The sequence below is a fragment of the Serinus canaria genome, chromosome 1 (genome assembly GCF_022539315.1).
Source record: "Serinus canaria isolate serCan28SL12 chromosome 1, serCan2020, whole genome shotgun sequence".
Taxonomy (NCBI): Eukaryota; Metazoa; Chordata; class Aves; order Passeriformes; family Fringillidae; genus Serinus; species Serinus canaria.
In genome coordinates, this window is record NC_066313.1 from 80544866 (window position 1) to 80569666 (window position 24801).

Below are 24801 nucleotides of genomic sequence, written 5' to 3' on the forward strand. Positions count from 1 at the left end.
GAAGATGACCATTTAGCCACACACACTTGCCAGATAAAAATGAAGTGGAAGTGGCTAAATTGGTGTGATTCAGCCCAACATAGGAAACAGTTTGAAAGAGTCATGACAATCCTGAATCAGCAGGGCAAACAAGTGAACTGATGTCAATAGAGCTGGGGGTACTACTTGCATGATAAAGTGCACTGCTAAGGGCTGGGGGAAAAAAAAGTAACATCTGTGACTGAAAGGGCAGAGATCTGACTGATTTACCAGTTAGCTGATCTGATTGCACACAGGGAGGTGAGTAAGCTGATCTGTGGGAAAAGGGAACTAACACTGGACAGAATGCGGAAAACGATTTGAAAATGTTAAGGCAAGCTTGATCCATAGTGGAAGCTAAAGTTTTGAGAAATCATCATCTCAGAATGAAGAGTATGTCACCCTGGGACTCCCCAGAACACTAAATGGGGAATTATATAAGCTTCACAGTTGAAATAGCATCATAGAGGGCTGCATGCTCTCATCTCCATCAGAAAAGCATGTGTCCTTCCTGGGGCACTGAAAACCATGGATGGACTGAAACTGCTGTGAACCTCTGCCAAAGGTAAGTCCTAACAACATTCCTTTTTGAAATGCCAGCACAATTCACTCCCTTCTCTCAAGTTTCCAGAGGCAGGAATCCTCCCTCATTTCTCTGTGCTGGAGCAGCCTTCCTCTGTCTGATAGATTTAAACTCAGCTTCTCCTCCACCTTCATTGTTTTTTATCAATCCTCAAGCAAAAAATTATATTTTAGTCAGAAAAATCAAGTACCCTCCACTGGGATACTGAAAAATAACTTCCACTCTGCACTCTCAAGTTATTTTGAAGCACAGGTGCAGATTTCAGATGGCTCTCATTACAAATCTTTTTAAAATTTAGAATAAAAGCAATTTATTAACTATGTAACATTTTAGGACTTTATCAAAATATTTCCTGGCTATTTTTTTTTTCCTGATGACAAACACTGTCTGTAGATAGGTCAATCTTTTCGGTGAGAATATAGTTGTTTCAACTCATTGCTTTCTCATTGCTGTTACTACCCGCCCCAGAAGATGAGGGTAAGTCAGGGTTTTTTGGGGGAGGCAGATTAGCAAGAAGTGACACTGACTGATAGAGGAATATAAAAATTATACAAAAAAATCTAGATCTAGATCTAGATCTAAATCTAGATATAAATATAAATATAAATATAGATATAAATATAGATCTAAATCTAGATATAAATATAAATATAAATATAGATATAAATATAAATATAAATATAAACATAAATATAAATATAAATATAAACATAAATATAAATATGCAGGGTTTATTTTAGAACAATTTGGTTGCAATGGAAAGCAGGTATGTACATGTTTTAGTTATTATTCATAGTAATATAAAAACATAAAAAAACACTTAAGAAAATGTATAGGGCAAAGAAACAAAGAAAGACCCCAAAACAAGACTTGATTGTTGCAATTTCAATATCCTTGATGCCCACTGGTCAAAGTGATGGCCACAGTCTTGATCCATTTGGGATGGGGGAAACCCAAAACCCACAAAGCTCAGTGCTCAGACTTGGTGAGGATGCTGAGACACCACCCATGGGGCAGAGTGTGTTCCACTGTCTGAGGCAAGACTGTGGATCACGAGGCAGTAAGGGGTCTTTGATGAGCAGAGGCTGAGACACCACAAGACCTCAATGGAAGAACTGTATTAATGAGCTGCAGGTTAGTAATAAAGAGTTTTAACAAGCGCAATTATCAGTGTTGACCAATAATTAATACTGATGAGCAGAGTGCCTAAAAAATGTATCTTTCTCTAACACAGAACGAATTTCTGAATATCTCTCTGGGTGAAGTGACCAAGAGGAATTATTTTCTTAGATGGTTCAGTTGGGAAGAAGCTGACATGTTTTGAAACTGAGCAAAAGCTGTTCCACAAACAAGCATTTTACTTACTTTCACTTGGCAGATGGATGGACATTTTCCCTCTGCCTGTCTCTGATGAATTTTGTATCACCAGACTGTTTGGCTGAGAGTCAGTTTTCTTTCAGCTGAGTGTTAAATGCTGCTCTTCACGGTTGTGCTCTTGGGCAGATAGAGTTTGGTAGGGAGGAATGTTGCAAGGGTAAGAAAATTTTTCCTAGAATGATGGCTATAGCAGGTGGATAGATTTTTTTCTTCTCCATGTTTAGTTCTATAATGAACATTGACATACTTGTCTTCACTGAGAATGCCATTTGATCATATATGTTGTCATATTTGGTTAGGCCACAAGCACCCTATAGGAGCACTAGAAGACATTTTATTTAATATCAGAAATCAAGACAGGAAGCAGATTTTTAGTAACTACTTGTAAATCAATAGACACTTTGCCAGTGCCAATCCTAGTTCTTGATGGTGGCATTATTAGGAAAATTAAGACCTGAAGTTTAAAAATGTCATAAGGAGTTTTTTTTTTTTTAATACCTAAAATATTTTCTGCATACCAACAGGGGAGGGAAATAGAAGGAATAATTCTGAAGAGCATTCATATATTAATTGCATAGAAGCAGCATGGAGATAATTTAACAACGATTCATGAAAGGAGTAGAATGGAGAAAATTTTTCTTACTTGGCATCTATAATTTTTTAAAACTTGCTTGGTTTTAAAGGTTTTATCTTAACAGAGGAAGCAGAAATTAACTATTCTGCTGTCAGCACTTGAATATCTGATCAGGAATAGTAGCACAAATTAATAATCAGGTGATTTATGATATATGATATATATGTTCTAAAATGCCTAGGAATTTTCTCTGTATTAGGCTATGTTTCACCAGTCCCCTTGAAATAATACAGAAGGATCTCTTCCTAGAAATATTCAGGATGCATAGCTATTGTTCTAATGATAAAAGATAAATCATTCTTTCAAGCCTTATTCTCTTAGGCTGCTTGTAGTCACAACTATTGTGATGCATCAGTAGTCTGACCATCACCCCAGAGGAAATTTGTGTGCATAATGAGACATCAGCCTCTGACCAGTGCTGGGTTTTTTTATGTAGTTAATTAAATTTAAAATGGAAATGACAGAATAGTAGCAATTAGCTATTTCAGATATATCTGGCGTGATTTGAAAACTTGTATAATCTCTCTGTGCCTCAGTTCTTCACTCAGGAAAGATTAGGGCTCTGATTTTCTGTATTCATGCCCTCCCCCATCTCTCCCATTAAATGCAGTGCATATCCTAAGGCAGGTGTTAAATGGTCTAGTCTAATGGTTTCGTACTCACAACCCTTACAGCACTATTACAATTGAAATCTTTTACTGATTCCTCTTGATTAGCCAAGGCCAAACGTGGCTGTCTAGTATTGCACTCCTTTATAGGACTCTTTCTCACCCCAATGCAAAAGATGAACTAAGAAATTCCCTACAGTGAACCCAAAACCTGCACATTGCTCTCTCATAAATCTCTGCCTGCAAGATTTGAGAGAAACTGGAACAGAGGCATCTTATCTAAGGCTGACCTTCACTGTCAACAGCTGGCTATTTGTTGCAGCTGATAATTTCCAGAAAACAAAGAGATGTCTCCTCCAGGAGATCTCTTCTCAAGCCTCGCATTGGTGCATGTACATACACATAGTTTGAAAAGTATTACAAAATAATTCATGACAAAAGAAATGTTACATTTTGAGACTGCAGATGCAGAGTAGAAGGGCTGCATGACAAATGCCATCCCTGTTATATGGAACAGAAACATGAGATCAGATTTAAAACAGAACTAAGAGACCCAGATGGAGGAAATTTAGCCACTGCAGTAGAAAGCTGTGATTTCAAAATTCCCTTCTGTTACCAAGCACGTATCACTTTCAGGACACTCCTTGCTATCCTTTAAGCCTGTCTCATTACTCCTTTGCAGTGAAATGTGTTACTAACAGCCCAAATTTCTGAAACTTCATTTTCACTTCAGTACAAAGCGAAAGATGAGTTTTTCCCCTCTTCCTCCCTTGGTGTAAACAGAGGTGGAACTCAAGAGCACCCCAAATATCCCCAGCATGTGATTGCAAACACTAGCTGTGTTGGCAGAACAAGCTAGACTGCAGAGACTGTGAGAAGGGAAAGACCTTGTCCTTTAGTCCCAAGCATGGGACTTCACTGGCCCCACACAGGTTTCAGAGGACTGAGACAGAAAGGGCTGTCAAGTGCTAAAAACACTGCTTAGAGCACAGGCTTTATGGAGTGTGGGCAGTCCTTCTTTTCCACAGGCACCTAAACCCTGCTGAAGTAACTGCAGAGTGCACTGGCTTGATGGATATTTTTAATTACATGACTTGCTGTTTTGATCAGCCCCAATCCACACGTGGTTCCAATGTGTGGCTTTGATGGAATGAAACTGTAACACAACTCAGTGTGAGAGTCTATTAAGGATGGAAAAAGAGGTGTTGAATTCCTACCATTCCCGCTTTCCTGAATAAATTAACAACATAGGATAAGAAAAAATAAATAAAAATCTTATTTTTTTAAAATTTTAAGAGAGCTCCAAAAAATGTGTGCAAAGTAATTAACTTCTTTTCTCTGAAGTCAGTAATGGCAGTGAGTTATGGTATGAGAGAAGAGGAAGAAACATACTGCAGTTGTTGAGGTGCTACCATTAATTCAAAGTACAAATCACACCTTTACTGGAAAAAATTTGCATGCTTTTCTAATAAACAGTAGACAGAAGGGAAATGAAGTTTTACACATTTTAAAAATTTAAAAATTGTACTGGGCTTTTGGTCAGATTTGCCACTATTACCATTGGATTTGAGATTCCAAGCCACACTCTTCTCACTTAAATAAAACATACTTCTAAATATAGTCAGAGTTCTCCAGAAGCATTTACCTTCCTTTATCTTAGTTCATCATTAGAATAATGTGGGTTTTGTACATCCCCACCATAAGATCATGTCTGATTAACACCAGAACAAGGAAGTAATTGGCTTAAAACACTTGAGGTAAAGTTGGTTTAGCCTTACCTTGAATTGTACTATCTAGCTATAACAAAAAAAAAAAACAAAACCCAAAACTACATGGACCTAGGTATATCCTTTTCTAATCTAAGATAAAGATTAATTTATTGAATCTATGTATCAGGAAAATCTAGATACAAGTCAGAGTAATCACTGTCAAAAATATTTTATTGAAAGAAAAAGGCACCTAAAAGACAAAGCAGCTGTTTTTAAGACTTTACTATTAACAACCCAAAACATTTCATTGATCTTCTCTACAACATTTCTATAGCTGGATTTTTTTTGTTTTGTTCATTTGTTTGTGTTTTCTTTGAAAAATGTATTTTCAACACATGTATGTTTCAGTATTGAAAGAATAAAACTATTTCCATATGTAACTGTAACAGACTCTGCCTGGGATGAGAGTGAAGATCTTCAGGTTTCTAACACTTCACTGAACAACCATCAAAGGTGTTTTATGGGATCCTTCCTTTTTCAGCATTTCTCTACTGGACACACATGTCCAGTACCCAAAGACAGGGAAAAACAAGGAAGAAGAGGTAATTTCCATGCTCTGGAAAGGATCACACCAGCTAGCAAATGATAAAAACTATATTACTTGAACTCTCAGCCCTTTATAGAAGGGATTGTAAAATATTTTGTCCAAATTTGGCAGTTTTTGGGAAGGCAATAAAAAATGCAGTCTTGACACCTGAAGTTCATTTTTGCAGCAAAATCTGGGATCAGATCCTTAGTGAACAAACTTTTTAATGTGAACAATGTGTAATATCTCTTCCAAGCCAAAATACAAAACCAAAAATCCTCCCCAAAAAACCCCCAAATTTTTTATTTATTATTGCCCCTCCAAATCCAGCTAAACGTGGAAAGATGGAATGCAAAATATCAGTGTTTGTGAACAAGTTGTTGATTTCAAGCCCACTTATTATCAAGTCAGCCAAGTCCCCCAAGAATGACATTCATAAGTTGTCAGTGTGTCTCACAACTGCATTTGAGATAACTGCAAATTAACTTTATAAAGCAAGCCAGTTAAAAGGACAATTTCAGAGACTAGGCTGGGCAAACCTTCAGACATGAAGAGTTAGACAGACAATCCTACCTGTTCAAGATGCAACATTTATTCATTCTTTTTCCTTACTAGTTCTGTGACTTTTTTTTTCTCAATTTGGTGCACACTGAAAGATGCATATTAGCCACTAAAAGCCAGCAGAACAATGGCAAGTAGGGTAGGATATTTCTGGGATTTTAATTTCACAGGTCACACTTGAACTGCATGATTAAATTTCTTCTTTAATCTGACTTTTTTTTTAAAGATAAAAGCTTATTAAAATACTTTAAAAAGTTTTGAAACCTTTCTCTTCCATATACAAAAAGGGGAAAATAGAAACAGCTCTAACTTCTGAGTTAGTCATGCAGAGATTTGTCTCCTTAGAGGTCCAAAGACCTTGGGGAAGGTTCCAGGCAGTGTTTGTTTTATTCAGAGGTGTGCTTCAGCCCCTCAGTGGGAAGTGGCCCTTGCAATGGGCTTTTCTGAGGGAGTGCCTTGTGAAAAGGGAAGTGTCCTGAGTCAATCTCTCACTTTGTTCCTAAACCAAGACATTCTCCAGTGCTGATCTGTTCTACTTCTCAACCCAAATGACGCATAGGTACCCAGGGTTTAACAAGCATTAAAATTAAGGTAAGTTTTGAAAAAAGGAATGTAAATGGTACTTCTCTTTTGACTCTTCAGCTACCAAGAGATTTAAACTTTATTTGATCTATATTGCTTATTTCATCATTCATTGATCAATTTCTACATTTTTTACTATTAAATATGGGATGGGGTGGGGAGAGTTGAAAACCTGACAACCTTTAATTAAGGCTAAGTTTTAGGTAGTTTTAATCAGACAAAGAGTCCCAGTGATTCCCTTCATCTAAAACTGTGCATTAGAACAATGAATAAAAGATTTAATCATTTAATGGTTGAATTTACTTTCCAAATTTGGCATAATATAATTTTCAAGACCACCTGAAATTGTCTTTTTGGACAATTTTACTATTTATTTTTCAAAGAAAATACATGTATATAAAAACTATTTCTTAAAAAATTGCCTTTTACATTTAGGAGGATGTAATAATCAGCCCCAGAAACTTTTCAAAAGTAAGTTTATTCAAACACATGTATAATGCAGATTTAAAATTAAATAGTTTAGTGTTCTGCCACTTGAACTAACAGCTCTTAAGTTTTATGAAACTTGTTTTAGCTATTTTTATTTTTATTTCTCTGTCTACTTCCCAAATTCACCAGGTGGGTTTTGTACAAACAACCTCTGCAGCTGCAGTGCAGAGCTGGCAGCTCCTGTCAGTTCTATTTTCTCTTTCTCCAGCAATGCACTACTTAAACCAGACAGTGCTGGGCACCAACCAACAGGTATTAGCTGTAGTTAAGTTCAGAAGTGAAAGAGATGGGACAAATTAAAAAAAAAAAAAAAAAGAAGAAGTGGTAAAATATGTGTAATTTTTTGGGTTTTATAAAGCCCCATTTTTGACAGGACACGGCTTGGAAAGAATTTGGGAGTTTTTGTTTGTTTTGGTTTTTTTGGGGTTTTTTTTTCCATTATTGTTATTGTTTTGATGATTTAGATTGTTGAGATAATTTCTGTCACACTAGATTAACTGGACTGTCTGCAATAGTATATTTGGCTAGAATGTATTTTTTCAGAGACAAAAGAGCCAGAGAGTCTTATTAGAAAAAAAATTGTCAGGCAATGAATCTTATTTTGCACATCATGGACTGAATTTCAGCACCCTATGCTAACTCAAACCTCTTTGTAACACAGGATGAGGAGCACAAAGCCCTGTCTGCATATGTCTGAGAAGAAATGTTCTGTCTTTCAACTCATCTATGCTGGCATAAATGAACATATGTGTTCTTTGACAAGCTGTGAATCAAAAGCTTTTTATGTATGGACAGGTTTTGTTCCCTCCTGGTCACTTTGGGTGTAATTATGCTGCAGTGCTTTCAATTTACTGTTTTTTGTGGACTAATTAATTGTATATAAACATTAGAAATACCCTGTGGGGTCAGCCCAGCTGTCCTTCTGCTGTTCTGCCTGCAGCAGTGAGAACAGGAGATGTTACTCACAAATAATCCCCAACTCTGGCCACCTCCTCCAGCCCATTCCCTAAGCATTCCCCCAGCACCTACAGCTGCTGAATCAGGGATGTGACCTTGTGCATGCACCTCTAATAGTTTTCTTGGTAGCTTTCCAAGTACCTGCTTCCCATGCATTTCCCTGCTCCTGTTTGCAGCCTGCTCGCCCTGTGCAGCCTCCCAGCCTTGGTGGGAGAAGGTGCCCGTGCTCACTGCACTCTGAGTGCAGAGGAGCCTCTCAGTCCTGCACTGAAGGTACTCCCAGGAGCAGCTCACCTTGGGGAAACACCACTGGTCTCACCTGAAATGCCTTTCTTTGGCTCAGGTTGGTTGGCTTTTCTCTAAGCTTGTTCAGACTTACTTTTAAAGTCTTCCCTGTGTGTCCTCTCTCCAACTGTAAATTCATTTATATTATGTCCATTTTTGTTTCTAACACCAAAAGTTGTCACTGCTGTAAGATTTATTTTGTTCCTTTTCCTGTCCCACATCCCCTTTTGACTTGTGTTTTCCAAAAAAAATCATGTTAATATTAGCCACAGGTATTCTAACTTGCTTAGTGTTTTCCATCCTCATTTTTCCCTTTCTGCTAATTTAAATAAAGTACTTTTATGTTCCTAGGACCATTTTTGATTGCTTCATTCCATGAAGAGGAATGAGCCACTATGTGTTGAATAGTAAACCATCACAATTTCCTTGTTTTATTTTATATTTTTCCTGACTTTTTCCTCTTGCACACACTATGCTGTTCTAGGAGCACAATTAATAGCACAGCTCACCCCTTTCCTCTCCAGACAATTAGAATTGGCTTCTTACCTGGGGACACCAAGCAGGAGAATTTACTCTTTTTTTTTGGCTGGCCATGAGCATATTGTGACTTGCACACTGTGGCTGCTGCTGGTGCTGCAGCTGAGATCACTCCAGAATGAACAGCATGGGGAAACCTCTGCCTTACAGCTTTCTGTTATGATTTTTTCACAGCACTCATAAATAAGGCCAGCATTCCTTAAGGGCCCTTTTTTTCACTGCATTGTGATAAAATGGCATCATAAATGAATCTGTATATGTATGTAATTTTAAGTGTATGTGTATTTATTTATTTTTTTCCAGGAAACCTCATTGTAGATTTTTCTGATGTGCTGAGCATTCCCACATTTTCCTCTACATGACCAGTGCCACTTATTAGCCAGTGTATTGTGAACCTTTTGGTATGGCTCCAGGTGCTGATCCCTGGATACAGGATGTCTGAGAATTTAAAAGTGAAAACAATCAGAGCCAAGATAAATCAGTCAGTGAGTGAAAGTCTCTGAACATGGAGGGATATGAACACGTTGTTTTACATGAAAGCAACCACTGAATCAGACCCTTCAGAGAAATAGCAATGCTGTCTTGCTATAACCAACTTTGATCAGTCTGAATCTGTTTGCTCACTGTATTCCAAATTTAGCAAACACCTGAAATTCTCTTGCTGATGCTTTTTCAAATGGCAGGATTCATCTCTTATGGTTCATATCCTCCCAAACCAGGTAGCACAAGTCACAGTCTAGAAATGACAGCTCTCTATGGTCACAAGAGGCCAGATAACACACAATAGTAGAGCTACTGGGCTTAAATCTGGTCATGGTTTTGTCAGGTGGGTCCTGCCTAAACACTTGCAGTGTCAGTGGTGCCAAAACTGTGCTGCTGGCTTGCAATCAAAGCTGGGCTGTCACTCAGAACCAGTGCTCCATGGCACACGTTCTCTCTGGCCCTGGCACCCAGCCAAAGAGTGGGCTTGAGTACAAATGTCCTGGCAACAGCAGGCACCAGTCAACAATTTCTGTCAAAGAGATGTCATTTCATATTTACCTTTTGTATTTTAGACACCTTTTAAGCATCTAGGTGACCCTTTCCTAATATTTCACAGGTGCAAAATGAAAAGGGCATGTTCTAACTACTTTTTCAACCAAACTTGGAACTAAAGGGTCTCAGTTTCCTCAGACCTGTGGCCTAAAACATTTGCTATGGCACGTGTGACAGTCATTCGTGTCCTGCTGATATTAAGCCTTTTCCAACATAAGGCACTGTTTTCCACAATCCTGGCAAGTGGAAAAGAACACATAAAGGGTAAGTAAACTATTAACAGTTCATCCTATGCTAACCTTCCCAGATCTCTAATCTGAACTTGTCAAGGCACTTTCTAGGGCCCACAGAGAGAAACAGAGACCTGCAGTAGGGGAGGTGTCCAAGACAGGCAAAAGTGAATAATTTAATTTTGAGAGCTGCAAAGAGCAGCATGATTCCCATTGCTGAAAGTCATATTCAGCAAAGCTCAGAAATTCATGCTCCATGCAAGAACAGAGGTCCTGGTAGAGCTACTGGTCATGCAAACCTTGATGAGAGACAATTCCTTAGTGTACACAGTGGAGGATCCTATAACTGTGTAATTTCATTGTAATTGTAGATGCACTTAGGCTGCATAATGCTCTGTGGACCACCAAGGATGATTCAAGAGTTATTTTGTCCTGGAACAATAACCTGACAAAAGAAGAAACCAAGAAATACACTGTGAAGTATATTTTGATTTATAAGTTCTTCAATACCACTAAGGAAAGGAAAGTAAGTTCTTCAGAGGTTGCACATAGTGCAAAGTAAAATAACATATTGTATTATTCAGTAGATGAGTTTGCATAATTTCCCTTTCAGTACTTAGAACTGTTTACCTTCATGGAGTTTCTTCTTCCTCCTCTTAGGAAAGACTGCAGGAGAAGGAAAAGATAATACATCTTCAATTACACTCTGGTTTTAATGCTAAAGTTAAGACACAACTTTTTGCAAAAGAAACAGAAGACATAATTAAGGAGAGTGACTGGACAGAATTTACTTACAAGGCACCTCCAGGTCAGCTATTTCCTGCGTGTTGTTAGGACATCCAAGCATTTATGATAATTTCCTGTCTTACTTGGAGAATTTCTGAAATCTCATTATTATCTTCTGCTACTTTTTTTTTTGGTACAGCTATGCTAAGAATATGGTTCATAACACCTTGAGACATTGCAGAATTATTTCCTTTATTAGATGTGCTTAGATTCAGAAAACTCCAACTCTGCTGAGCAAGGTGGCAGTATGACCCAAACACTCTTTTCATTTTCCCTAACAACTCATGTACCATAAAGATTGCCTTCTGTATCACATGATTTCAGCAATTCTTAGAAGATTAGAGATTTAAATTTATTTTTAAGTGGGTTACTAAGGCTCTGGTGTTAGTAGCAGATGTGCTTCCCAGTTTTCACTGTCTAAAAAGCAAAAAGACCTACTTTTTCTGATAGTACTTTTTCATGCTTCTAGAAATAAGCCAATATAATGGGTTTGTAAAGGCAACCATCTTGTTATTAGGAAATCAAGGTACAATAAACTGAATTTTTCTTTTTACCATTTCTTTGTTGCAGTTTATATTCAGAATCTTTCATGCATCATATATAACATTTCTTTTTTCAATTGCACCTGGCATATCAAAGCAGAAGCTCCTGAAGATATCCAGATCTTTATCTCATACAGGTAAAGGATGTTTAGCAAAATAAGTATGAAACCATGATTTTGGACCTTTTTTGATTTAAAAAAACCCTTCTATTTCCTTCTCACAGACATGTAGGAAAGGTTTTTGCATGCCAGCAATATATAAAAAATGCAAGGAAGAAAAATATTGGGTGCTATATGAAAGAAATACATTTCCAACCATCGAGGAAAATAAATCTGAACATAACTGTAAGAAATTTGAGAAATAGTTCAAGAGGACTGTTTTATTACAAAGCTTTCACACCTCAGACAATAGGTAAGTATTGTCTATTATTGTATATTATGAAAAATTTATTTATTGGTTACTTCATGAGAAGCAAAAAAGGAAATAGGTGTGACAAAGTCATAATATTAATTCTAACTATTTAAACATTCATCTTAGTGTGAATGTTGCACAAAGATTAAACAAAATGGATTAGGGTTGAAGACTTTTTAATTTTTTTAGTCTGATTTAATAACATTGTTTATCTATAATTTTAATTAAAAGAAAAGATAGGCTAATTTGAGGAAATAATATTTATAAGCATTGCAGCCTTGTTTCTCCATTTTTTTTCTTTTCTATCCTTTTTTTATAGTGCTGAGCAAGGGTGATTAAGAAAAAGAACATGGTCACAAGTCTCATTTATAACCTGAATTTAAGAATACGAATGTTCTCAAACATTAGTAACATTTTTATTTATTTTTTAAGTTAAAAATATCTTGGCAGTTATTTTTAATTATCAACAGTTTTGAATGATCATATAAAATTACATTTCCTAACTTCTCTGGGAAGTTTGAATTAATCTCATGGGTAAGAAATTCACCTGAAATTTAGCAAAGATTGCAGATTCAAATGCCTTTTAAGTCTTTAACATGTTGATTGTCTTCCAGACCTGTAACCTGGGAATCAGTCATAGCCCAAGGGATTGCAAAAATATAATTCAAATCTCTAAATATTTATTCTGAGTTAGATCTCTTCTAACCTTTTCTAAGACATTAGAATTGTTTGCTTCACCTAAAGCTTTACACTGCAATTAGAGCCAGCTATAATCTGACATATGACAAATGGATGAAATGAAATTGCTGCCTATTCTTGACATCCTTACAGAAGGGAAAATAGTCTGGCAGCAGTATTTTAGAGACTAAGCATAAAATCCCTGCTTCTTCCTCTTCTCATGACTCTTCAGGGCTCATGGTGTGCCCCCACCCTCAAAGGCTGCTGGAGCAAGCACAGCACCTGCATGGACCCATCGTGCTGCCACTCACCCTCTGGCTTTTCTCACATTGCAGCCCTGCCATCCCCAGACCTCACTGACCCTGTCTGCAGAAACTTGCCATGCACTTCTGCCTCTGCTGGGAGGGATTTTCAGAAAACTCCAGCTGGAGTTCTTCCTTTCACAGAAATGCAGCAGCAGCTGAGGAGGTCTGAGAATACCTGAGTACTGAGCACACAGTCAGGAGCAGTGCTCTAACACTTACCATGCTAAAAAAACTACTATGGATTTGATTCTATGAATCCAAGGCTGAAATCCTGGGGACCCAAATGTCCCTTGCTTCCAATACTGTACTCCCTCCAGAGCAAGTGCTTGCTTGCTCCTCTACAGGAGAGAGAGAGATACTTCTTAAGCAGCTGCAGAAATCTTCAAGTATTGAATCAGACAAATTCTATGGGCAACAGGTTGTTCTGAGAAATTGTGGATGCCCTATCCCTGGAAGAGTTCAAGGACAGGTTCAATGGAGATTTGAGCAACCTGCTCTAGTGGGAGGTGGCCCTGCCATGGAGGGGATTTGGAGCTAGGTAGTCCTTAAGGCCCCTTCAAACCCAAACCCTTCTGAGATTCTATGAAGAATTTCTAAGTGTTCCCTCTGTAACCCCTCTCTGAGAGATGAAATTGCATTTTTTAAAAGTAATAATACCAGGACTCAAGGTCTCCTCAACACCAACACTGGCTCCGGAGAGGGCCTTCTTCTCCTTCCACTCTTTCTGCCTTTCCTAGAAAGATTCATGGAAAACCCCAACTGGGTCCCTTTATTTTGAGGCACTTACTGAACAGCAACTTCTAAGAAAATGTGTCGCTCACTAGAATGTCTTCTTTGGGCGTGGCAAACTCCAAAACACTCAGCTGTGTATTTTAAGGACTGATGTATTTCATTTGTTTTACATCTGTTTAAATATGAGAAAGAGCATGAGGTACAGAAGGTCTCTCTGTGCTCTTTATTTTTCAGAGAAGCTGAACCCACCAATCAACGTCTCAGTTTCCCTTGAAAACAGAAGTATTAATATTCATTGGAAACCTCCACCTACTATTGGTTCAGCAAGGAAAAAGTGTTTTTTGTACCAAGTGAAAATAACAGATCAGAAGGTAATCAGTTTCCCTGGTAGTACACTTAGTCTGTACAAAGTAACTTCCACAAAAACAAGACGTCCCTCAAATTTAACAGAGTTAACAAATTTAATCTCAAACAAACTTTAAAGAAATCCCATTGTCTTTAATGAATAATCCAACTTTTCTTTCTGATAAAAATGAAAAATCAATACATTTTATGAAATCTTTCAGAGTCAGGCTTGCATTGAAGTCAATTTGGAGTTTTTGTCTTCAATATTAAATATGAATTGTACATTGTTATCACATAGACCATATTGACTTTTTTTGTTATAGAAAAAAAAGTATCATTTGAAAGCTAGGAAAGGTTGCCAAGTACCGTGGAAAACAAAATTAGAATTTGAATTTCTGGTAAAGTCTGAAATCAACAAGCCAAAACTGTAATAAGGAAATTCCGAAGATTAGGAAATAGGTCAAATATGTCAACACAAAATAAGGAATTAAAATATAGGAGTCATCACAGAAGAAAGAAGGTCTGTGGATTGCAGTGAACCACAAACTGAGTCAATCATTCTGTGTTAAGCAAAGGTCAAATGTTATTTATGTGTATATAACCAGCATGTCACATGTAAGATGCAGGTTGTGACTAACTTGTCTGTCTGGATGCTGAGTTTCCCCTGAAGTTTCATATTGTGCTTTGGGTACCACAAAATATTAATAGACACCAGAGCTGGAAAAGCCTTAAAGGGAAGAGAAAGAAGTGACATGGTGCACTGAGTCAAATCCACACCACATCTGTCAGTATGAAGGGAACACATCATGCTTTCCTAACACCAAGGAAACAAAGATTCCATACTTCTCCATGTATGAGATTCATACTTTCTACTTCTTTGCAGCCTTCTAATATCAACTTCGACAAGCAAGAGTGTTCTCTCTTTCTTATTACTTCTAAAATTGTTAACATTGTTTATTTATAGAAGTTTGCTACAGTATTTAATAGTGATTAGGGATTATTTAAAGATCCCTCTGCTTTAAATTCCACCACTCCATGTTTGGGCTTGATCTTTTGAAGTGATGTGCTCTTTTTTTCATAGACACAATTAAAGATGTTTCAGGATAGCCTCAAAAACAGTGGACAACCTTCAGGTGAAAAATGAAAGATTTTATTCTAACAGAGAAGCAAGTGTAGCACACTACCCACACCAAAATCTTGAAGCTTGCAGTTCCATAGTTACTGTGTTCATCCTATATGTAGTGTGATAAAAAAAGAAAGGAGAATTAATATTTTCAAATTCCTAATGTCCTGCCATAAATGATACCTCCTTGCATCTTATCAGTTCCAGTCTCTCTTCATGTTCTGTTCTGAGTTTGAGCACACAACACATGAGAGTCAAATTGTACCTGGACATAAGAACTCACTCTGAAAATCTGTTCCTACTAGTTAGAGATGTAAATAGTAGTATTTGACATCCCTAGTTTATATCTGTTTGAACTGCAATGCAAAATATTTTAAAGTAATCCCCTGAACCTCTCTTGATAGATTGAAAATGTCACTGCAGAGAACTATAAGTATCCATTTCATAAGCCAGCAAAAAGATGTGCAGCACAAGTGAGGGTAAAGAAAGAGACTTGCATATCAAACAAGATCTGGAGCGAATGGAGTGAGCCAGTGTTTATTCAGGATGGTAAGTTATGTGCTTACTACTCATAACTGTTTTCATGGGTTATGTTATTACCATTCAATCTATTTACTTCATTATTGCCTCTCTTCTTCTCCAGGCTTGTACTGGGGCATAACTGTACCTAGAGGTCCATGGCACACACCAGGCCCACACAGCTCTGCTGTAGGGAAGCAGAGACCTTAGTCTGAGTTCTACTTCCATGGTTTTACAGAACTCCTGTCCTGAGTTAAGTTACACCTGACTCTTGACAGCCTTTAGGAAATAAAAATAATCATGGTCAGCAGCTGACTAGGTCCTAGCACTATCATCCCTCCACCCTGTTGCCTTGCCCTGCAAAGGACAGCCCACACATCTCTAAAAATACTTTCAACTGGAGTTAGTAAGCCAAGAAATCCACAAAAGTCCTATCATTCATCAAACCATATAGTCTTTAAAGACTAAGCCCAAAATGTCCCTTATTACACTGGTGGAATAATTTCATATCTGACAGAGATAGGAAATGGTTTAGCTCTTATTTAAATATATGTGCTCTGGCCCCAGCATCTCCCTTGAGCACAAAGAAAACAAGAGCCTTGCAATACTTACCCTTCAATCTCTGTGAAGAAAACCCCGAACACTGGTGTGCTTTCCGTGAGGAGAAAAATGCCTCCACATGCAGAAGCTTCCTGCCATCAGCTTAGGCAGAGGGGAAGTAGTACAGTGGTGTGAGGTTGTGTTTATGGAGAGGAATTTGTGCGTTAACACGCAAAAAGAAGTACAGTACTATGTACTATGTTTTACTACTACAGTAAAATAAAAAAAGGTGAGTATCACTTTTCAATACAACAGAATATATTTTGGGATACAGCCTTTTGGTTTTTGAGCTTCACATCCATATTTATCTGAGGACAGGAAATGCCAGGTGAGACATTATTATTTTTGAAATGGGCTGAATGCAAATTCAGTTATAGAGTTTACTGGATACTGGCTGCCTGCTCTGTCAGGTGCCTCGTTGTATCCCACTGGTCTGCTGAAACTTTTTTTGGCCTAAACTAATTCATTTAAATTCAAAAACATTCCACTTGTGAAATATCTGGAGAAAGAAACCTAATTGCCCTTCATTTTCATTGTGGTGAAGTAGAGAAATATTGAGACCATAAGAGTCTTGAATTCTTCCTTAGGGATTCCCCTTTCTTCTCACTAAAGACAGAGAGAGTCTAGGTCTACTGCATGGCCAAGGAGGGGTCTGCCTGGTCTGTGTGCCTGGCATCAGGCCAGCCACATCTGATGTGTAGGTAGGGGAAATCAGGAGAGGTCCTCTGGGAGGAGACATGCACATTTACTCATTCCTGTCCAGCCTTTCAGCAGAAGAAGGAAATGGAGTTGAGCAGTCACCCATTCTGGTTCCAGCTTACCAAACCTTGCTCTCAGCATCTGCAGTCTCCTTTAGCTGTTTTCAACACTGCTGCTTTCCCAGCTTCCTTTACAGCTGTTGCTGAGGTTTGGGAATCACAGCATGTTTCCTCCACTTCAGAAGAGTTTATGATGGACAGTACCCCCACGGCATGTAAGCTGTAATATCTGCATGTGTTCAGTGCAGCAGGATGATTTACCCTGGTGCATACTGCACATGTGGTGCAGCAATTCTCCTCCTTCCTACTCAGAAAGGAGCAGTGGTTTTTATAAAATGAATATATGGAGCTATTCCATTGGAGGTGCTCAGCCAAATCTCTTTACATACCTCCTTTCATGCTGAGACAAATTTTTCTGTCCATTTTCCTCTGTATTCTGTGGAAATTATTTTTCTTATTGGAAACACATATAAATGGACATTATGCAAGTAACCTGAAAAGAAAAACATCTATTCAATATTTTGTTTTGAAATGTGTCAATTTTTCTGGTGTTAAAGAATATCTTTCTATTTAAATTCTTGAAGAAGCATGGCATGACCTGCTTTCTGTTTTATTCTCCTTGACATTCTACTGTTTCATCTAGGAAATGTGCAGCATCTCTTTAAGAATGCATTTTAAAAAGGCATTTTAGCCTTCATTTAAAAAAAAAGCTGAAACATCAAAACGAAATAACATAATTCAAAACATAACTAAAATATTTGTTCTGAAATGTTCCTTTGACATGAAAAGAATTTGCTAATTTTCTCATGAGGAAAACATTAATTCTCTTTTGGAATTAGCATATGCCCTTGAAAAAAACCCCTCACAATTTAACCTGAACTGAGCTGTTTACTACAAAAACTTTCTGCTAAAAAGAGAAATGTTTAATCAGCTTTATTCATATGTAGAAACTTGAAATAACTGGTCTAATTTTTAGAGCTGATGAGCATTCATAGATCACTTTGAAGTTTGTAGTAATTCAGAAGTGTTCTGCATTTTTGCAAACCAAGCCACTTGTTTTTCGTTTCAAAGTTCTGTTATTTCTGTCAAACTTCCAGCATTTGCATCTGAAAAAAAAAAAAAAAAACAACAAAAAACACCATGAAATGGTCTACCCAAAAGAATATATGTGCTTTTTCTTGCTGCTCTCCAAAATGCAAGAAGTAAGAAAGCAGGAGAAGCAAACCTCTTTGTGGTTCAGCTGATGATAAGAACAGGACTTCCTCTTCTCCTGGGTGTGTGCATGATATAGGGTTAGCAGAATGATGCAGAGAAATTACCACAAACTAAAAAAAATTCTACAGCACAGTCCAGAGGTGGTTCAGAATGCGTTTTCTGAGCCCTCATCTCAGACAGCAAGAAGAAAGTAACTTCCTTTTCATCTTAAAGTGAATACAGAGGAGTTTTGTACTTTAAAGAAGATAAGGCATAATCTTAAAAGCTCTCCCCGCAAGTTTCTGAGTGTTTTTCTTGTTTCATATGAAATTTTTGGAAATAAATGGGTTCAAACTCAGAACTTTTATTCTTTTATACTTTGATTTTTAATCTAGATTGATCCTAACACCACTGTTTAACTGGCCTCAGACTATATATATTTTAAGAGCTGTCCTTGCCTGTTTCTCTTCAAAATAGTTAGTTAAAAGCAGTCCAGACTAGTTGTGGTTCTGAAGCTAGATATTAAACAAGAAATAAAATTTCCCAGAAAAACATTTAGTAGTCAACCAAATACATTGCTATTTTGGGTATTTTGGAGGAAGAAATGCAAGGTACAGAGTGGTAACATTTGTTGAACAATATAAATATGTATTGATGCCATTTCTTTAGGAGTATGCCAAGCAGGGTCAAAAAGGTAAGTATAATAGAAACCAAATGCTGCTTCTTGAATCAAAAAGAATATTTTGCTTGACAAAATGCTTCTATTTTCATTTTGCCTTAAATCAGTTACAGCTGTGCAGTGGTGAGGAGGCAGAAGTGGGGGACCCATGGTGTGTGGAGATGGGAGGTAGCAGCAGTGGGAGCTCAGGAGCAGCTGGGGCAGCAGCAGAGGTACCAATGGCAGATGGACTGAGGGTCTCATATCCAGAGGAATCAAGGCTGTGTGGAAATCTCCAGTGGTGGGACAGGCCGTGCCCGGGGTATGAGAGCAGAATTCCAGGAAAGGAGGGAATGGAGTGAAGCAAGAGGAAGTGCTGGACAAAGACAGCAAGGCTGAGGGCTAAAAGGAGAAGGGGAGGACGGAACAGTGCTGAAGTCAGAAGCCCTTTTCCCCTAAAAAATCTCCAGGAAATGTTTCTTTAAGTATGTGACAGTTCAGGAATAGAGCAATATTTATGAGTCCATATGTAATTCATTAATTTATGAACTATCCTAGTTTCTCCCATATAATTAACACTACTTTTCCTTTTTTTTTCTTTTTTTTTCTTTTTTTTTCTTGTTTTTAAGAAAAGACAGTGGATATCCTGCTGCTAAGCCTCACATTGTTTTGTGCTCTGGTTTTCCTTGGAGGTTTGCTGGTATATGCATGTAAAAGGTAGTGTACATTTCTGATGATTGTATAAATTTCTGGTGGAAGAGGGGTCAGGAAGAGAGTAAGCCATACAATGGATAAAAGTCAAACACAGATTTTCTCAAGGAGCAGTTAATTGTGCTTTTCCAGCTATTCTAACAAACCAGTGCTTGATGTTATGACCTAGTGTAAGACACTGACACCTGTAATTCTTCTCTCGAAGCTCTTACCTCAGTCCCCCACAGATCCAGTCTCACACCTTACTCTCTGATGTATTTCTGCCACTATAAATGACATTTTTTAGTCTTACTCTGACAGCTGCCTCTCTCTCTTCAGTGTGACTTAACCCACGCTTTCACAGGTTCTGCATTCAAGGCCACCTCTACTAATCAGACCAGAGATGAACTGCACGTCATGCTGTCCAATTTCATTTCATAATCCACGGGTGTTATGAAAGCAGTCTTTTAACTCTAAGCTGGAGGGTTTACTAGAAATAAAAAAGGGAAGTCAGGCTGGTGGAATGAATTTCCTTTGCTGTACTATTAATACCATTAGTAGAGCAAAGTAGAGTAGTGGCCCTGCACCCACCAGCAGTTAATGTTGCTAACTCTCTTCATACCACTGCTTTTCTGCCTGGCAACATATCTTCCCAATTGGCAGCTGCCTATGGCAGCAAAGGCTTTCTTGAACTGAGAAATAAACTTGTCCAGGATAGGATGATAATTCAAGATACCTGAATATTTGTAAGGTGCAGTATGTAAGTGGAGCCTCTATTAAAAGTAAACTTATTATTTAATTAGTAACTAATCATTATTCCTGATTTGTATAAAAGAAATTATCATTTTTTAATAATGGAAAGAGTACATAGGAATAATTTTTTAAGCTACAGACACAGTAGCATGCCATAAGTTCTCACTTTGTTTGGAAATTATATTTGTGTAGAAATCATAGGGTTTTTTTATATACATCCAATCCTTTTAAAACTCTTGCAGGTTAGAAACCAGGTAGGCTAAAGAAGAGCTGGGGAAAATATTCAGAAGTGTCCACAGTGAAAGAAAGAAAAAAAACTTTAAATGGCTTTAGAAATAGTAGAAGCCTGTCTTGGGACTGGAATAAATATTACAAATATATATTATATTAATGTCTGATCTGTTCTTGCAGACAAGAATAGTTGCATGCCTGTATCACTGTCTTGCAGGTACAGATGCCTGGAAGTTTTAACCACACCTGTTCCACATCCTTCAAATAATATCAAAATGTGGTTAGCAGATGAGACTCACCACCAGGTAGTGTGTCTAATTTCTCTCACCACACTGACACGCCTGATGTTACTTGCAATCGGATGGTACAACATTGCATTTGGAGCAGCATCTAATTAAAACAAAACCAAAACCAAAAAACTAAAAACAAACAAAAAAAAAAAAAAAAAAAAAAAAAAGAGGGGAAAAAAGTATGCACACCATTTGTAATGAAGTCAGAAGAGAACTGAAAACTTGTGGAGGTTACAGGCCAATGATGTCAGTAGACAGGATGGAGAAATTCCTCAGGAGGCTGAAATGTCCGGTGTGCTCCAAGGTGTTTCTGAGTATCCACACTCAGTGGGCAGATATTTTATAGAGTGATCACCCTGAGTCCCTGGGGAAGAGTCAGTTATGGGATGTTATACATGTCAGCATGACAGCCAGTTATTAAGGGGAATTTTCTGTGGCGATCTGCAAGTCACTGGCTCTGCAGTAGTAAATGTGCACATTCTTAGAGCAGGAAGGAGGAGGCTGCACAATGCATGCAATGTAACCTTCCCCAGCTGTGCCTTGCTTCAGGACAAAACCACAAGGAGAGGTGTTTGCTTTGGAAGGGCTGATGCACTATGAGTTCAGGTGCTTGCTTATCTCATGCCAGATTACAAGTCTTTAGTCAACTTGGCAAAACAAGGACCAAATATTTACACTATTTTGTGACTGTTGTTAATGGAGATCCTTGGCTTGCACATTCAGTGTTTCTTATTGCTGTCATTGTGTGAGTTGCAAGGAAAAATGTGCTAGTCAAGCAGTAGTTTAGATCTGCATAACTCCAGAAAAGCTACACAGTGAACTGTGTGCTAGAACGGATAGTAAGATTGCTTCTTATCTGGCTCTTCAACACATGAGGAGAAGGCACAGGTGTGCCCAAATTATGGGTTTTTTGGTGGAAAAACACCATTGAAATAGAAAACTTTAATGGGGATTTTCTCTGATCTGTGCGCTCAAAATATTTGTTCAGAGCCTCTGCAGGATTTCTGTAAATTTTACTCTATCCTGCCATATTATTGTACTTATGCTGCAATATCAAAATATCTTCTAGTAGAGCATTTAGCAATTTAACTAGCAATTTCCAATGTGTTCCCTTATGCTGTTTTCTTTCCCAAGAGAAAGATGTATGCCTTATGTTTTGGGGCTTTTAAAAATAATATATCTATGTCATTGCAAACTCTGACAGAAGCTAAAGATCATCTCAATCCAGGAATCATAATTTGACTTGTGAGGCAAGAGGAATGGGTCGTTTTCTTTAATCTTATCTTCTCAAAATGAATTTATGGGGAAAATGATGTGCATATTCTAAATAATCAAATGACAAATTAAAAGATTGAAGTGTTTTGAACTTGCATATGGTGTTCATTCCACAAGCCTTGGGCTGGGTCCCAGAGCAGGCTGTGCTCTTCCTCTTCACTGCACTCATCTTCTCAGAAAAGCTCAAGAAGTCCACTCATCTTCTCAGAAGCTCAAGTTTCTTATTCTCATGATTCAGAATAATTTCTATGACACTTCTGGTCAATATAATTTGACCAAATTTGATGCTAAAAGTGCCATGTTGACCATGAGTTCAGCTGGTTAAAGAGCATATTTATCACCTCCTCTGTGCTAAAGTCCTTCTCATGCATTTTTACCAGTAATTGTGAACAAATTAACTGATAATACCCATTGTGGCTATGAATATGGGCTGGCAGAATAAATGATCATCACCATCAGCTTTATAATCTGTATCTCCCTTCACGTTAGAACTGTGTAAGCTGCTATGTAGGGGTCTTTGTATTTGAGATATAATCACCACAAAAACTATATTTAATGTTACTGGCAGAGAAAGAAGCAATTTCTGTCCCCAAACTATTACAAACACTGAATAAACCTTTGACAGAAGACTTCAGCATAGCTGGGGAGCTACTGTCTACATGATAGCAACAAATCACTGAGAGAACACCGTGATCTTTTGATTCAAGTGATTGTTGATGGCACAATGGACATATCAGCCTGGAGAGTGCTAAGAAATAAAATTAAGGCTCAGAACAGCTAAGTAAATTTGCCTGTGAGCAACTTGTAGCTTGAGAGAGTAATTAATATAATCTTTGTATTCCAGTTGCAACAGAGTAAGCAATGGGTTCTAATCCCAGATACATGCCAAATGAGTTGACTGCTTGTAAAAATGCACAGAATTTTTCATACCAGTGAATATGCATTTTGTGCATAATGCAATTTTTATCCAACAGAAACATATGTCAATGCAAATGGAGATGAACTCAGAGGTTACTCTGGGAACACCAGAAGAGAACAGAGATGAGAACATTCGGCTGCAGAAATGTTTGAAGGAACTCGTGTTAGAAGACCTATAGAGATGACATGCCTTTTTTATCTGCATGCAAGTGTATCTTCCCATGAGGTGGGCAATATTCCAACAGATCAAACAGCTGACATGGGAGTTTGTCTGAGCCCAATAACTTGTGCTATGACAACATGCAACTCTTAAAATTAGCTTTGGATCACTGACACAAAGCAGTATCTTGCCGTTTGTCTCTGAAAAACTGATCTTCAGAGCATTAAAATTAGAGCATCTCAGATAACATGAACTAATACTGAGGTCCACTTGGGTTAAAATGAAATTAATGTTTCATAATGCTACAATAGCTTCCAAGCACTGTCTGATAGATCAAGACCTTTTGAAGACTGGCTGTTCAGACAAATCTCATGCTAGCTATTCCACATCTGATTGAAGTGGTCATGAGAAATGGTGGGTGCAGTAAATGTTTCTGGAAACAGCAAGAGAATCTCACAAGTGTTCTCTAAAACTGAAAACAAAGGAAAAAATATCCCTTTCTGAGTCGTTGTAAACACACATCAACCAGAAAGGAGAGATATGTGTGAAGACAAGGTCTTCTAATATTGTGGACTTTGCAGTTGGTAAAATAAGTAAAATAAGTAAAATGAGAAAACTTTAGATGAGGTAAAGAAAACAAATTTTTCTGCTGTATTATGATTTTTTAAGTAAGTTTAGTTCAGAGAAGTTATAAGTTCAGAACTGACCAATTTTTGCTATTTATTTTTCCCTGTCCTATTAAAGAATATTTCCTACTGATTCCATGAGGTGATGAGCTATGCTAGTCCATATTTATGTCTACAATCAGGGCAGATTATTGTAACTCTTAGCTGAAAGTGTGTTTATTTGACTAGAAGAGAATTAATTGATTTTGCAAGGAAGGTGTTTCTTTTCTGAAAGTGGGAAATAAAAATCAATGATGGACATAATTTTCTGGAAGGTTTGGAAGATACCTAAAAATTACTTGCTTTCATTACTGGTAATAGCTTTCCATGTCAGAATAATATTGATTTGAAGTAATAACAGTATAAAAATTTTGTTTGTGCTTTTGAAATATAAAGTTTCTAATATATACTTTGGTGTTGAGTCTTGATTCACCTGAATGTGCTTTTTGTTTTGGTAAAAAGTCCGCAATGGAGAAGATGACACTGTTTCTCCTTTATCATTAAGAATGGCTGGTGACAAGTGGAAAGCTCAGTTTAGAAATGTCTGAACAATAGGAGGACTATAAATGACTTTGTTTGCTTTAAGATCAGTTAATGACCTCAAAAGAACAACCAGCTTTAGTAGATAATGTGACATTTCCTCTTGCACTGTACTTTTCACAGAAGGTAAGGGTGTCCTTTCTTTGGACATCAGCGCTCTCCACTCCACACCTGTCAGTCTGATGCCCACACAAATCATCAGGCAGAAGTAAATTGTAGATATCAGGTACTGAGTCAAGTTTCAGAGAGAAAACTTCTGTAATGTCTCCTCTGTCTTGAGTGCTGAGGGGAAAACCCTCAGTCAACACAGCAACATTTTCTATCTCTGTGGGTAGAGTACCATCTCTGTGGGTAGCAATACAATTTATCCCACGGTCCACATGTTCAGACATGTTTTCTCAAGAGGGGAAAGAATTCCTTCTTTCGGATAAAAATCA

General features: G+C 37.6%; 1 protein-coding gene across 4 annotated transcripts; it reads left to right on the forward strand.

The window, feature by feature from the left end:
* Positions 1–481: 481 nt before the first annotated feature.
* On the forward strand, positions 482–24182 carry LOC108961394 (interleukin-5 receptor subunit alpha-like). 4 transcript variants are annotated; one of them, XM_050977573.1, is made up of 12 exons: positions 482–583; positions 8281–8447; positions 10026–10225; positions 10563–10717; positions 10852–10999; positions 11548–11656; positions 11743–11930; positions 13880–14016; positions 15518–15662; positions 19472–19559; positions 20734–20821; positions 23056–24182. In XM_050977573.1, the coding sequence occupies exons 3-12, from the start codon at positions 10123–10125 to the stop codon at positions 23176–23178; spliced, it is 1284 nt and encodes a 427-aa protein (XP_050833530.1). In that variant the 5' UTR covers positions 482–583; positions 8281–8447; positions 10026–10122; the 3' UTR covers positions 23179–24182. The 4 variants fall into 4 exon arrangements, with proteins under 4 accessions (XP_050833530.1, XP_050833535.1, XP_018764364.1 ...); XM_018908819.3 differs by lacking the exon at positions 482–583 and adding an exon at positions 6581–6667; XM_050977585.1 differs by lacking the exon at positions 482–583 and adding an exon at positions 6581–6667 and having other exon boundaries at positions 11620–11656.
* The last annotated feature ends 619 nt before the right edge of the window (positions 24183–24801 follow it).